General features: G+C 51.9%; 1 protein-coding gene and 1 pseudogene across 1 annotated transcript; one reads left to right on the forward strand and one right to left on the reverse strand.

The window, feature by feature from the left end:
• The first annotated feature begins 1,117 nt into the window (after positions 1-1,117).
• Positions 1,118-2,053, forward strand: LOC125512778 (transcription factor IBH1-like 1). The gene has a single exon (XM_048677861.2). It carries the CDS (start codon positions 1,336-1,338, stop codon positions 1,804-1,806), a length of 471 nt encoding a protein of 156 aa, XP_048533818.1. The 5' UTR covers positions 1,118-1,335; the 3' UTR covers positions 1,807-2,053.
• Positions 2,054-8,573: 6,520 nt separating this feature from the next.
• Positions 8,574-13,640, reverse strand: LOC147966355 (uncharacterized; annotated as a pseudogene).
• Between the last annotated feature and the right edge of the window lie 2,298 nt (positions 13,641-15,938).

Below are 15,938 nucleotides of genomic sequence, written 5' to 3' on the forward strand. Positions count from 1 at the left end.
TCTTACTTTTCCAATCAAAATTTGATGATGTATTCCCATATATCAAATATCAATAATGAAAAAGAAGTTATGAGTTTGCAAAGAAAATTACACATGTACAGGATGCGGTCAGATGCGTCCGCGCATTGGACGCACGGTCACCGCATCCCAGAAACTATCCGGACACGACCTCATTACATGCCCTACCCAAACAGAAAATCCGGATAAAACGGACGTCCGTTTGGGTAACCCATGTGCAAATTAAGCCTATAACTGCGGACAGAGATATACTACTACATGCATGGTCTGCCTGTAGATTCGCCTGTATAACGGGTAGTACCAAGAATTGGCGCATGCATATGGATGTATCTACGGACGATCAATCAAGTGAACAACTGTGCAGGTTATGCCAAGACGGCAAGACCACGAGACCGAGCGTGGGCGAGCGCCGGGCCACCGGCCGGCCGACGCCGAGATTCCGGTGGACGCATGCATGCACGTATCTCGCACAGCAATCATGGGTTCATGGCCGTATACGAACACACTCTCGTCTTGCCACTCAACGGCGCCGTGGTAGGCGTCTGGACGACGGACAAAGATACGTACGTACCACTTGTTGTTCTGCAATAAATAGTCGTATCATCATTTGGTTTGTATTGTTGTATGTATGTATTGGCGTACATATGGGAACTGCATGTGCAAATTGAGCAAGTAAACCATGTGCCACGTATGTACGGCCCAGCGAGCACCGGTCCACTCTGAGTCTCTGAGATTCCCATGGACACATGCATGCATGCATGTATCTCGCACAGTACACAGTGCACACTAACACACAGGACACAGCGATCATGTGTGGCGTATACATCAGCCCGCAAGTGCACCACGTACGGAGGTCGTAACACGTCGCCGAGTGGTCGCTGCTCTCACGTACGTGCGCCGAATGTGGACGACGTGGGGCCTTTGGACCCTTTGCCTCTATCATGTGGCCATGTGCATGCACGTGCACTGTCCCCTCACCAACCAATCAAAGCCCCATCGCACTGCACACACATGCACACACACACATGAACACACGATCATGCATATCTCCTCTCCCTCTCTCCCCAACTCACACGCAGCAAATATATCTCCTCCAAGGACAGCTCATTAGCGTCCATATATATGTGTGTGCGTGCGTACACTGATGCATACTACACACAATCGAGCTTGTACTCCGCATGACAAAAGCACCACACGCACGGCGCACTACAGTTCACGCCAAGTTCGCGATAAGGTTTCTTGCTCCCTCATCATCATCGCCGGCGGTTTGTTGGTTGTAGCTACCTTGGTGTCGTCTGCCTAGGTCCCTCCCTTATCATGCAAGGCTCGATGCAGTTCAAGCGGGCGCTGCTCAAGAGCCTGCTCCTAGGTCTCCGGGAGCGTGGCGTCGCGTCTAGGGAGATGGGCTTCCTCGAGAGGAAGCGCGCCATCAGGCGCGCCGCCGACGCCGCCCTCGTCTCGGCCAGGGGCTCCGACGCGACGCGTTGGAGCCAGGCGCTGGAGACGCAACGTCGGCCGTCGACGAGCAAGAGGATCTTGAGGAGGTGCCACCGGCCTAAGCCGAGGAAGGCCGGCACGGCGGCGAGGCCGAGGGGCTCGGCTGGCGTCGTCGCGAGGGCCATGCTGAGGAAGAGGACGCAGGTCTTGAAAGGGATCGTCCCGGGAGTGCAAGCCGTGGACGATGAGTGCACGCTGCTGGGCGAAGCCTTGGACTATGCCGTGTGTCTCAAGGCTCAAGTTGATGTAATGCAACTTCTGGTGAGGGCTCTTCAAGCTCCGAAACAATAGCAAGGGAGTCTCTTTGCGTGTGCGGAGTTCGTGGAGATAATGCTTCTCTACCTTCGTTCGACAGCAACTCACAGCATGCAGTGAGAGGGTCAGCGATAATGGATATGTAATATTTTTAGTATGCCAAATTGTCATGTAAAATATTATGTATATAGCTATATTATGCTCCCTTCTCTCTAGAGTTACCATAATCGGTCTGTTCAACAATGCATGTCATATACGCGCACATCAATAATCATTTTCATTATGAGCATATATTGGTAAAAAAAGAAGAAGTTAAAGGACCTGTTGCATGCATGCACTCCGGTGAAATTGAAATTCTCCGTGAAAATGTGGAGTTTGTCCAATGGATAGAGTCGGCCAAGATTTTGCAAATGTTCAAGTCGATGGTACTAATCGTCTGATAATCTTGATTCTCCCCATTCTTGAGCAAATCTCAATGTGGAGACTTGCATCTAATGGCTAGGGCGTCGACTTGGATATAAGAAAAATCTTAGCCAACTTAGTTTTAGGGAAACCGAAAGCTATACCAAGTAAAAAAAAATCATGAATATGCAGGATTGCGTATCATTTCATTTGTAGGTGGAGAATGAAACAACTTCAGAACTACGTACACAAGATGGTGTGGTTGCCAGCGCATGAGCATAACAGAGATAGGGATGCTCAGCCCTACAAAGTCTACGTCTCGGCTAACAGTAGGTAATTATGCATGGATAAAACATTAATAGATAAATTTAGAGAAAATTTATTTTGATTTATAGAAGATGAATAGACAGATTTAGAGAAATTTTACTTTCATTCTAAGATGTTTCCTATTTCCTATCGAGTAGAGTCAACAATAGCTCGAGGAAACAGTTCACTATAACTATTGCTCTGTATGATTGAGAACAGTGTGGGTGCACATGCGCGTAGGCTCACAATACTTTTGATTAGACCTGAATAATATTTCATTCATAAAAAATGGAAACATGAAGATCTTTTTCAATCATATGTTTGTTCTGTTATCTGAAAAAAAAAATATCCAAGAGGGGACAAAGAGCTGTCGATTGTGTCCACATGGACAAAACAGCAATTGCAATATGCGCCAATCTCCTGACTTTCAGATAGCTACCAAGTTGACCTTGAGCATGCAATTCTTGATTTCAGGAGTCACAACGACATGTTTTTGGGAGTTACTATTTTTTTTTTTGCAAATGTTAGGGGTACTATATTATAGTAATATTATGCCATTTTGGAAAAATATATGGGTCCTAAATTCGGAAACCGTGAAAAGAGGATAAAGACCATCACCTGAACCATGCCGCTTCGCCACGGCAAGCAGACAACGGCGGAGCTATGTGCCCCCCCCCCCCCCCCCCCCCAACCCAACTTTAATTTTTTTTTTACTAGGTATGTAATGGCGCTGCCCTGTAGCTTTTGATAAGTGTAGCTTTTGGATGGCACATGCCCATTTGAGACAACTGTAGCTTTTGGAAGGCACATGCCCATTCTACGTACAAGGCCACAAGCCCATTTGAGACGCCTGTGCCCGAACCTGCTTGGAGCTTGGCTGCTTCACCCTCTTTTCCCCAACCACGCTCACCGCTCGGCCACGGCTGCTTTCCTCCGTCGCCTGCTGGCCTGCTCCATCCATGAACCAAGCAGCCACACTGCCATGACGCCCATGCCGAGTAGAAGATCGCCTTTGATCTGCGTGCACCAAAGAGGTCGTGAGGGAGGAACAAGGGCACACCTGACACGGTCATCTTTGGCTCTTCCCAATTGGCCGGTGGTCGTCGCCGGCCGGCACGCCACCCCTCGTCGCAGGCCGTCCCCCATGCGAATTTGGTCTACTTGATTTTCCAAGTGCCATCTACCCAGCTCAATTAAATCCTAAACTACTGGATCCCCTTTTGCAATGTTGCTTGTACGATAAATTGGGGGCAACACTAAATTTTGGTATATCTTGTATGAGTTTGACTAGTAATTTAGCAATTAGCAAGCCTATTCATTTGACCTAATTGGGGATATTTTGACGGAACTCAAGAGCATCAGGGATAGGAAAGGTGATTTGTAGTACCACCCCTTTTGTAGGTGTTAGTTGTCTCATAGAACATCTTTCAAGTTTGAAGGCCGAGCGGCAACTTGTATACTTTGGTGTGCTTAGTTCTGTTATGAGCATAAATATTGCTAATCATACATGTATTTTGCGATCAATATGGGTAATATAAGTATAAATTTTCATGGAGGCTACAAGTTATGGTTTGTTGAACTTGGTTCATTTTTTTGGCCCCCCTATAGATTCTTGTCAAGCTCCGCCACTGCAAGTGGAGTTTTATCTTCAAAGGTAGCTAGAGCATTTCAGAGGTGGGTGGTCCAAGAAAGGATCGGTGCATGGTAGAGCGCACAGTAGGCCAACCCGACACAAAAAAACCATGAGGAGGCCAGGTGCCATGACATGATGTTTGAAAACACCGACAATGAATACGGGAGGGCCTTCCGCAACTCGGTACATGCTAAGGTTTTGTCGGGACTAGATTTTCATCAAAATGGAACTTTCCAATTTCCATTATGGGCCGTCTTCGAGGCTACCAAAAGCATTGGATCCGAGCAAATAAAAGGGTCGGGAATTCAGCACCCAATGAGTTCTTTACCAAGCCACGGGTTGAGCCAAAAGAGGGTACCCTCTCTATCACCTATGCACTCCCTCCCGAAGGATATATAGCCCCATCATATATATGAGTAGGCTAGAGAGGCAAGAGTTAATGAGCAGTGTCTTGCTGCCCTTGGATGTGAACCTCTTGTGCCACGTCTCTGCCTTTGCCTTGACCCGCTCTACTAGCGGGTCAAAGTCTCGGATCAGAATCTTAGTGTCGCAGATTGACATCCCAGGTATGTGGATATAGAAAAGGGACAACTTAAAGTTGCGGTTGTCCGCAATTTGCTACTCCTCCTCAGCGGGTAAACCACCAGCAGCCATGGGAGAACTTCTCATGACAAGTCTAATGGCGTATTATCACTTCATCGATAAACACATGAATAGCCGAATTTAGAGAAATTTTGCTTTAGACATTTTATGATGCTTTCTACCTCCAAGTGAGGAGAGCCAATAATAGTTTGATGAAACAGTTCACTATACCTATTGCTTTGTATGATTGAGAACAGTGGGTGCACATGCATGCGCGTAGGTTCAGATTGCTTTTTTCTATTAGACCGGACAAATAATTCATTCATAAATAATGAAAACATGAAGAACCTCTTCGCGTAGTCTATCATATATTTGTTCTGTTATCCAAATAAATATATCCACACGAGGGGACAAGGAGCCGTTGTGTCTACATGGAGAAAACAGCAAGTATAACATGCGCCAGTCTCCTGATTTTCAGTTAGCCAGCAAGTTGACCCTGGAACATGCAACTCTTGATTTCACTAGTCACAGCAACATGGTTTGGGGAATTACTATTCTATACTAACAAGATTTTATCTCCTTTTCATGACGTATACATACGGAAGTGTACACATGCTTAGGAGCTTTGAGTTGACAGTCAATAGACGTGCATGCACATGGAGTACTGCACAACTAGCTTGATTCCTAGTATTCAATTAGCAATCAATCGTACTCCCTAGCCATCGAGTATCACCGTGCTGAACGGTTTGGGCCGTCCTGCACTTGTTGGTGATTTGTTAGATCTCTACTTTTAATGTCTCAGTTGGTAGGCTGCGTTTCAGATTTTATTTTCGCCCCATCATTTTCGTCCTTTTTTTTCGTCCTTCCTCCCACCTCTTATCGATCTCCCACACCCCCACCTCACCCGCACGCAACAAAAAAAACCCGCACGCAGAAAAAAAACACTCGTGCGATCACGATCCCCTCCCCTTGTGCGATCACGTACTCCCGAACCCCTCGCGCGATCCTGATCCGTTGCGCCCTGACAGCTTCGTAGCCACCACCGCCGCCGCCGCGGACGACCTGACGGACAATCGCAATCGGAACTCGTGCGTCCGCCCTCTTTCAGGTTCCTCGCCGCCGCCGCCGCCGACCTCACTGACAATCCGCCGTGGGATCTCATGCGGGGCCCGATCACCTGCGTGATAGATCTATTTGTTGGCCCGTGGCAACCTCCACCTGCAGCTGCCGCCCACGCCCGCACCCCGCACCACAGCCCCCTCCGCAGGTTCTCATCGCCGCCACCGATTTCTCGTTGTGTCGTGCTAGGTTGAGCGCCGGCCGGAGCTGGTCGGCCACGGAGATGGCCGTCTGCGTCGTTGTCCTTGGGCTGAGATGGGGAGGGGCGGTCGAGATGAAGAGAGGAGGGAGAGGGAGACGGCGAGCCCATGGAGAAGCGCAACCAAGAGCCGTCCCCGTCGTCGTCCTTGGGCTGAGAAGGGGAGGGGAGGACGAGATGAAGAGAGAAGGGAGACTGAGACAGCGAGCCCATGGAGAAGCGCAACCGGGAGCAAATCTGTCCATCAGCGGTACGACGGCGACAGCCCCCTCCACCTCCGTGCGGCCACCCAGGTATGCAGCGCATTGCTCTATTCCAAGGCGCGTGCATGTCTTATTTGATATTGTGTGTGCGTGCCTGTCTAAATTGTTGTTGTGTATGATTTGCTCCGTCACTGCGCATTCCTACTATCCTAACGATGGCTGCCAAAACATTTGTTGTTCGTTCAGGTTCTTTCAATACTGCACTTGCTTCCTCTTCCTCTGCTTCGAATCGATCTTTAGTAGGTACGAACCATGGTCTTGAAGCTCATGCATGTTCACTGTTTTCTGCAGAATACATGGATAATTAAAACCTATACGGGAGACGGACATTCTTCTTCCACTTCTCTACATCATGCTACCCACCGGGCATGGATATTCACCTCCACCAATTTCATTGATCCTATGTGCTACTTCAGTTTATTAGCTATGTTTATACACTGTTCTTAAAGGCCTAAGCCAAAATCGCATGTTAATTCCCTGCGCAATTTTTGTTATCCTAATACACCTTGGCAAAAAAATTGTCACTCAAGATCGAACTCACAGTACTTAACTTTATACGTCTCTCTTCAAGGCAAGGTCAGGTCTAAGGTGAGCTCATCATATTTTCTTTCTTCAATCTCAGGTGAAGATTTATTTCCTGTGCACTAAGATCCGTTTTTTACGTGAATTAGGAGGCCAGACAGCATTTTACGAACCGTTTATGTCTCTGAACCGGACCATACCGTGGGTGATTGACGATTGTCTTAGTGTGCATAGCTATATTCTTGGGTGCATGTTAGCTCTAATAATTTTGACAATATGTTAGGTGACAGAGGAAAGATTTGCTGATACGTTTGCATTTATTGAGTTCGGTGCAGAAGGTATTATTATATCTTCAGATGCTACATTTACGTTTTCAGCAGTTAATTGATGGTTTGATACATGGCACATTTAATATAGCGGGTGCTAGAGCTGCACTTAACCTTGGTAGCACAATGCTTGGGTTCTACCCTGTTAGAGTCTTGCCTTCAAAGACAACTATCTTACCTGTGAATCCAGAAATTCTTCCGGTGGTAGGTTGTTTGATGTTTCACCTTCTGCCAGCTCTATTCTACTTATCCACAATACTAACAACAATATCCTATTCTTCCTGGCCCGTAGATGGAGGATTAGAAAGAAATGGTCTTATAAACGGTTTATTGTAAAATATGGATAAGAAGGTACACACTCATGTTCTACTTTGACATCGTATTGTCTTTCACTTGCTCATTTTCTCATCTTACATTTTTTTTATTTCAAGACACCGCAATCAAATCATATGTTTAATTACAATTTACATGTTTTCTCTGCAGGTTACTCAATTAGATGTAAAGAGTTTCTTTGAAGAACTTTGTGGTGAGGTGAGTTATGGCGCATATCCAATCATCGTGTTGCATAGCTTCTAAATAAGTATCTGTCTCATGGTGTAAAAAGTCCATAACTTTTGTGAGACTAGCTCTAAGACTGAAATATTTAAATAACACTATATGCTCCTCTCCTTATCAATATGAAGAAAACTGAACAAAGTACCTTGCACGAGTTGTAAATAAATAATTCTCAATTTATCAATACTGAACATGACATTTGAATGTGTTCAATAGGCTATGTTGATTGCCCTGGTGAATGACAGTGATATCTTTGGGGAAGCTTCAGAAAGTACATCAACTTCTGCAACATCTGTACCTACTGCAGATCTTACGAGTATTGATCAGCTTCTCAAAACAGTATGGCCTTGTCAGAATCATTATTTAGCATGTGAAGTCATTTTTGTTCTTTGTTCTACACAGTATAATCATTATTTTGTGTGGTAGGACTAGGGTTCCTACCGGCTCTACTGCGTAGGTTGTAGGGGCAAGGAGGAAGTGGGCGCGGCGAGGAGCGGGCGCGCCGGCGGCAGGGCGCCGTCGCGGCTAGGGTTGAGGGCGGCGGCGGCTAGGCTGCGGCGGCTAGGGTTTCCGGCTCCTCTAGGAGCCGGGCAACAAAAGATAATAATAGTCTTTATTGCTTCCTCCACAAGAGTCTTACAATCTATATTTATATCCTAGATAACTTGTAGAAGAATCAATCCTGAGATAACTTGCCTAATCTGAATAAAACTAAGATAACTTGCGGGCCTAAGCCTGCCTGTTGGGCCTGCGGCGGCCATAGACCTGGCCGGTCATAACATCTCTCCCCACCTGCGCAAACAGCTCGTCCTCGAGCTGAAAGTCTGGATAGTGTTGAAGGAAATCCTCACGCTGCTCCCAAGTCGCCTCCTCCTCCGGAAGGCCCGCCCACTGAATTAGGATGAACCAGACGCCACGACGGAGCTGAGCCTGCAACACCTTTGCTGGCTCTGGAAGAATGCGACCATCGGCGGTTGGAGGAAGCGTCGGAGGAGCCGCCGGTGGCTCGCCACGGAAAGGTTTGAGCAGCCCCACATGGAACACGTCGTGGATGCGGGCGCGGGCTGGAAGCTGAAGACGATAGGCCACCTTCCCAATGCGCTCCACGACAGGGAAGGGCCGGCGTAGCGAGGGCCAAGCTTGCGCTTTGCGCGCGGGTCCAGTGACTGCGTAGAGCGGTGGAGAAGACGCAGCCACACCCAGTCACCCACTGCGAACTCCGCCTCGCGATGATGATCGTCGTAGTAGTGCTTGGCCGTCTGCTGGGCCTGAAGGAGACGCTGATGGACCTCAGCCAGCATCTCATCACGGGTGCAGATAAGGTCACCCGCTACTGCTGTCCGAGCCGTCTCCAGGTCGACCGGAAGTATAGGCGGGGGTGGTCGACCATAGACCACCTCAAATGGCGTCGCGCGCAGGGCAGAGTGATAAGAAGTGTTGTAGCAGTACTCCGCCCAAGATAGCCAGTCCACCCAAGCGCGAGGTCGATCACCTGTCACACAACGCAAATACATGGCAATGACCTTGTTAACCACTCAGACTGACCCTCCGTCTGAGGATGGAACGCCGTACTCAGGCGTAGCTGGACACCCGCCATCCTGAAGAGGTCGCGCCAGACATGGCCCGTGAAGACTGGGTCCCGATCACTGACGATCGACGTCGGGAACCCGTGTAGACGGACTATGCCGTCGAAGAAAGCCCGGGCCACGGATGCCGCTGTGTACGGATGGCCCAACGCGATGAAGTGGGCGTACTTAGAGAAGCGATCGACCACCGTGAGGATGACTGACTTGCCCCCTACCTTGGGAAGGCCCTCGATGAAGTCCAAGGAGATATCCGCCCAAACCTGAGATGGCACCTCCAAGGGCTGAAGGAGCCCCGCCGGTCTCAGGGTCTCTGTCTTGTTGCGCTGGCAAGTCTGACAAGACCGAACCCAGTCGCGGACCAGGGCACGATCGCCAGGGATGTAGAAGTCGGCGCGAAGACGATGGAGGGTTTTCTGCACACCCTCATGGCCCGCCGAGTGAGCGAGCTGCAACACCTGGTGACGGAGATCATCATGCGCCGGAACAAAGATCCGACGTCCATGCAGGAGCAGTCCGTCAGAGAAGCGCCAGGGCTCCTCCAAGTCGCCAACCGCGAGCTGCTGCTGAAGAAGTGCGGCGTCATCGGCCGTCGCAGTGGCGCGTCGAATGTCGGTGAAGAGACCGAACGATGGCCCGGAGCGGATGCACACGGCCGTCCCGGCGGACGCGTCGGCGGTTGGCGCGAGGTCAGAATCGCGGCGGGATAGCGCGTCGGCCACGGTGTTAAGACGGCCCGGCCGATACTCGACGGAGAAGTCGAAGCCGAAGAGCTTGCTGATCCACTGGTGCTGCGGTACGGTCGACAGCCGTTGATCCAGCAAGAATTTCAGGCTGTAGTGGTCCGTGCGAATGTGGAAGGTCCGCCCCCACAAGTATGGCCGCCAATGACGCACGGCCTGGACGAGGCCAATGAGCTCCCGCTCGTAAGCGGCCAACTTAAGATGGCGCGGAGCGAAAGGCCGGCTGAAGAAGGCGAGGGGCCCATCGCCCTGATGAAGTACGGCGCCGAACCCGGCGCCCGAGGCGTCACAGTCCACCACGAACGGACGGTCGAAGTCGGGCATCTGGAGGACGGGGCCCATCGTGAGGGCCCCCTTGAGGGCCTCGAATGCCGTCGTCGCCTCAGCGTCCCAGGCGAAGGCGTCGCGGCGAAGCAACCGCGTGAGGGGCGCCGCGATGAGTCCGAACTCCCGGATAAATTTCCGGTAGTAGCCAGCGAGTCCGAGGAACCCGCGGAGAGCCCGCGGTGAGTGAGGCGTCGGCCAGGCCGAGACGGCCGCCACCTTATCGGCGTCCATAGCCACTCCGTCGGCCGAGATGACATGGCCGAGGTAGGCGACGGTAGGTGTCCCGAACGAGCACTTTGAGCGCTTAAGGTGGAGGTGGTGCGCCCGAAGCTCGTTGAAGACGATGGCGACGTGCTGGAGATGTTCGGCCCAGGTGGCGCTGTAGATAAGAATGTCATCAAAGAAAACAAGCACAAACTGCCGTAAGTAGGGTCGAAGGACGTCGTTCATCAGGGCTTGGAAAGTCACCGGGGCGTTGGCGAGGCCGAAAGGCATCACCAAGAACTCGAAGTGGCCATGGTGGGTGCGAAACGCCGTCTTGGCGATGTCGTCCGGATGCATGCGCACCTGATGATAGCCCGACCGAAGATCGAGCTTGGTGAAGAAGCGTGCCCCATGGAGCTCATCCAAGAGCTCGTCGACCACCGGTATAGGGAACTTGTCCTTGAGCGTGAGTGCGTTGAGGGCGCGGTAGTCGATGCAGAAGCGCCATGTACCGTCGGACTTACGGACGAGAAGCACCGGCGCCGTGAAGGGTGACGTGGAGATCCGGATGATGCCTGCGGCGAGCATCAGGGCACACTGGCGCTCCAACTCATCCTTCTGCAGCTGGGGGTAGCGGTAGGGCCGTACCGCCACCGGAGTGGAGCCTGGTACGAGGTGAATATGATGGTCGTACACCCGGGCAGGCGGAAGACCCCGCGGAGCGTCGAAGAGGTCGCTGTGCTGCTCCAGAAGAGAATCCAGCAGGGGGTGCTCAGCCTCCGAGGACGCGGCAGCCAGCTGGAGATGTGGCACGGCAGCCGCGGCGCCCCCAAGGCCCTCCCACCGGATGCGGCGGCCCTGCCGCCAGAATGTCATCATGAGTGCGTCGAAATCCCATAGGATGGGGCCGAGGGTCCGGAGAAAGTCCACCCCGAGGATGAAGTCGAAGCAGCCGAGATCGATCCCTGCACAAGTAATGGAAAAGTGTTCGCCGCCGATGGAGATGGGAACGTTGCGGGCTAGCCCATGGCACCGGAGGCGATCACCGTTCGCCACTGTGATCTGCAGGCGCTCCCCGCCCGTCGTCGGGAGGGCTAGCCGACGCATGGTCGATTCGGGCAGAAAGTTGTGTGTGGAGCCCGTATCTAGCAGGGCCACCAGGCGCTCGCCATGGATCGTCACCGGCAGCAGCATGGTCTGCTCGCCCCGGATGCCGGCCAGGGCGTGAAGGGAGATGACGCACGCCGTCGCTGCGGAATCCGCGGCCGCGTCCTCGGGCGCCGCAGGCGGATGTAACGGGTCGGGCGAGTCGTTCTCCTCGGTGTAGTCGACCGTCTCTAAATAAAAGAGGCGGGGGCAGACATGGGTCGGCGTATAGGGCTCATCGCAGTTGAAGCAAAGACCCTGACGGCGACGCTCCTGCTGCTCGGCCGCTGACAGCCGGCGGAAGGGCCGTGTGGCAGCCAGGGATGTGGCCGTCGCGGATGGGAGAGGCCGACCCGGGGCTGAGGAAGTCGGTGCTGGCCGACTGGGCTGGCGGCCACTCCGTCCGAGTGGCGGCTGCAGTGCCTGGGCCCGCTGCTCGAAGGCCCGGGCGTAGTACATGGCCATCTGGAGATCGGGGGGATCCCGGAGCTCGACGTCCATGCGGATATGGTCCGGCAGACCGCCCACAAAGAGCTCGGCGCGCTGGGTCGCGGAGACGCCCGACGCGTGGCATGCCAGGGCCTGGAAGCGATCGGCGTAGTCCTGCACCGTAGATGTGAATGGTAAACGGCCGAGGGCCGCCAGTCGGCTCCCGCGGATAGGAGGCCCAAAACGGAGAAGACAGAGCTCCCGGAAGCGCTCCCCCGGTGGCAATGCCGCCCTCGTCCTGCTCGAGGGCGTAGTACCAGGTCTGTGCTGCGCCTCGAAGATGATAGGACGCGAGCCAGGTACGATCTGAAGCGAGCGTCCGCTACCCTCGAAAGAACTGTTCGCACTGGTTGAGCCAGTTGAGGGGGTCCTCCGTGCCCTCGTAGGTGGCGAAGTCGAGTTTGGCGAACCGCGGCGGTGTCTGCTGCGGCCCGCCGTGCTGAGCAGGCGCGGGGGCTCGGAAGAGTGAAGCCGGAGGTGCCTGATCGGAGTAGTCCGGGTACTGGCCGGCGGGGCCGGATGGCCCGCCGGACTGCGGAAACGGAGTTGGCTCAACCGGGGTCGTGGTGTAGACCGGTGAAGGCAAAGACCCCGCCGCCCATGCTGGCAGGGGGGACGGGGACGGGGGAAACCGGACCTGATGGATCGGTAACCCGGTAGTTGAGGCCGCGCCCGAGGTGGTCCCGGCTGATGAGGGCGCGGAGAACGGCGGTGGACGCAGGCCCTGGGACGCCGTCGGCGGCGGCTGCTGGGCCGGCCATGCGGGGAACGGCGTCTGCTGAACCGGCCAGACGGTGGGCGGCGGCTGCTGCAGCCAGGAGGCGGCCGAGGTGGCCGGCGGCAAAGGCCAGAGGGGTGCCGCTGCCGGTGCTGGCCCGGATGCCAATCCCACCTGGATCGGCCCGAACGGGGGCCCGCCGTACGCGGCCGCGCCCTGGTACGGTCCTGGTGGTGGCGCGAAGGGGCTCGCCCCGCCCCCGTACTGCGGCTGCTGCTGTAGGAGAAGACCAGGGGCGGCGATCGGGGCCGATGGCGGTTGAGCATAGGCCCCGGCCCCATATTGCTGGTGGAGCTGAAGCCCGTGGACGGCGGTGACGAGGTGATGTAGCGTGGCGGCGAGTTGCTCCGGAGACAAGGCGGCCAGCGGCGATGGTGGAGATGCGCCCGGAGACGCCGGTGCAGGTGGTGCTGAGGAGGAGACGGGACACGCCAGCGAGGTCCCGGCGGATGCGGTCGGCGCGGTGATGCTTGGCGCCGTCGTCATGGGCGCGGTGGTGCCGACGGGCAGCGGCGGTGGTACCGACGGGCAGCGGCGGCGGTGATGGCGGCATCGACATGATCGCAACGTGGTCTCTGAATACCAAATTGGTAGGACTAGGGTTCCTACCGGCTCTACTGCGTAGGTTGTAGGGGCAAGGAGGAAGTGGGCGCGGCGAGGAGCGGGTGCGCCGGCGGCAGGGCGCCGTCGCGGCTAGGGTTGAGGGCGGCGGCGGCTAGGGTTTCCGGCTCCTCTAGGAGCCAGGCAACAAAAGATAATAATAGTCTTTATTGCTTCCTCCAAAAGAGTCTTACAATCTATATTTATATCCTAGATAACTTGTAGAAGAATTAATCCTGAGATAACTTGCCTAATCTGAATAAAACTAAGATAACTTGCGGGCCTAAGCCTGCCTGTTGGGCCTGCGGCGGCCATAGACCTGGCCGGTCATAACATTGTGTTTGCGCTTCTGTGGTGGAGTTAATGAGCCAGGATGAAGTTCGAGAAGTTGCATTACACCATGTAAATATTAAGGTTCCACTTTAATGAGTTGTGGAAGACAAGTGCACTGGTAAGTGTTCAAAATTTTAAGTGTGTTGGTGGAAGTGGAAGGGGGATTGTGAGTTGGATCTGTCATTAACAGAGGTGGTGAACTTGGATTGGTCATGCAGACATAGCTGTTGGAGAAATAAGAAGATGATGAAGAGCGATTTATGGGTAAAAAAATATAGTGAATAGATTTGCATGTGAAGTCAAGTGTATATGCCCAGACTCGAGCAGGTTCGCTATTATTGTTGTTCTTGTGTGTCAAGGCTTTTGGCTGCAGACTTGCAGGTATACATACGAGTCTGTGCTTAATTTTTGTTACGTTTCTTACTTACCACTGTTATTTCTAGCAGAAGGGGCAGCTGGGGCATGGGGACACTCTTGCGTAACCTCCAGCTGTTGTTTCTAAACTATGAAACTAAGAGAATCGTATGCACTGCCCTTCATTTTAATTGTGTAAACATGTGTGTATGGTATTGCTAAATCCATGAACATATAGCATCCAACATACTTGAACTTAATAGTCCAACAACATTACATGTTTTCTCGACATGTTTCCAAATGCTAATTAGAAGTTGTCAGTTCTGCAGATACAACATAATTCCAGCAGCTGTTGGAAGAAATCACACGGTGGTTGTAACTAGCGAAGGGGAAAATGCTTTTCATTTGGTGACAACATGCATGGGCGGGAGGGGTTCACTAAGGAATGGTCGACTCCCTCGCCTGTTGCTTTTTTTCTTTATGGTTGATAGATGACACAACTATAGAAGTGCAGTAAATACGGCTTATATTGTCACATGTTCTTACAACCTATCTGTTTGGGTGATAATGAAACCAATAAAAATATGGCGGCCATTAGTCAGTGTTTCACAAGTCATGTATAGATCTTTTAGTTTTGTGGCCTACACGCTTATGTATAATATTTATCTGTTGATAATCATCTTTGTCATATATTGTTAAGGACATGAAAAATGATGTGTTTCAACAACCATGAAGAGCATTAGTTTGGGTGTTTTAAAAATCTTGTTAGTCACAATCTTATGACTGTTTTAGACGGAAAAAAATCAATTGACAAATCTAATGACTTCGTTTATGCTATACAGGTGAGTGATAAGCTTGATCATCGGAGCTTGTGAAACCGTGTGAGATTTTGAATCCCCACAACAAGCCCGAGAGGCTGGCACTAATCACGAGGATGGGGGCTGAGAAGATGCATGACAAGCTTCCCCATATGATCAGAGCCGTGCGTTAAGCAGGGCTGATTGTCACCTGGGTCAGCGATCCCATGCACCGGAACACCATCAGCACATCTTGCAGGTTCAAGACAGGACCATTCGATGCAATCCGGATAAGCATGATAACTTTTTGCATAATTCGACACAGAACAACCTACCTATATCTGATTTTTCACGTCAGTTGTTACGGAACCACATGCCATTTAGACATCCAATAGCATTGTTTAGACTTGTCAACTTTGGCATTGCATGGTTCTGAATTTTCACTGTTTCTTATGGTTGTGCAGGCTGAGGCTTTGTTTGATGTCCATGAGTGAGAGGGAGCTACCCTGGAAGGGTTCACCTGGAAATGACATGGCAGAACGTTACAGAGTGCATTGGTGAATCCAACACAATGACCTGAAATGATCTCATTTCCTGCTACCACACACACTGCGACCCCAGGCTGAATGCGTCACAGTCGCTCGAGCTGACCTTCACCATTGCCGATAGGCTAAGGAAGAAGGACATGGAACAACCTCATATCTAGGGTACAAGCTTAAGATATATATCTTATGTTTCTTCCCTGCAAAACCCTCTTCTGCTGCTAGAGGACATAATTTTACATTCTTTAGTTTTTTCAGTAGTATAGGTGGCGTTTGATTTTGGAAATACCGAGGAAAATCTCCCTCAAATAATAGGATATAGTTATTTTGTTGCATTACCAATTGTGCTTAGTTCAATTTCTTTT

Source organism: Triticum urartu, chromosome 6A, assembly GCF_056163025.1.
Source record: "Triticum urartu cultivar PI428250 chromosome 6A, HENAU_Tu73, whole genome shotgun sequence".
Taxonomy (NCBI): domain Eukaryota; kingdom Viridiplantae; phylum Streptophyta; class Magnoliopsida; order Poales; family Poaceae; genus Triticum; species Triticum urartu.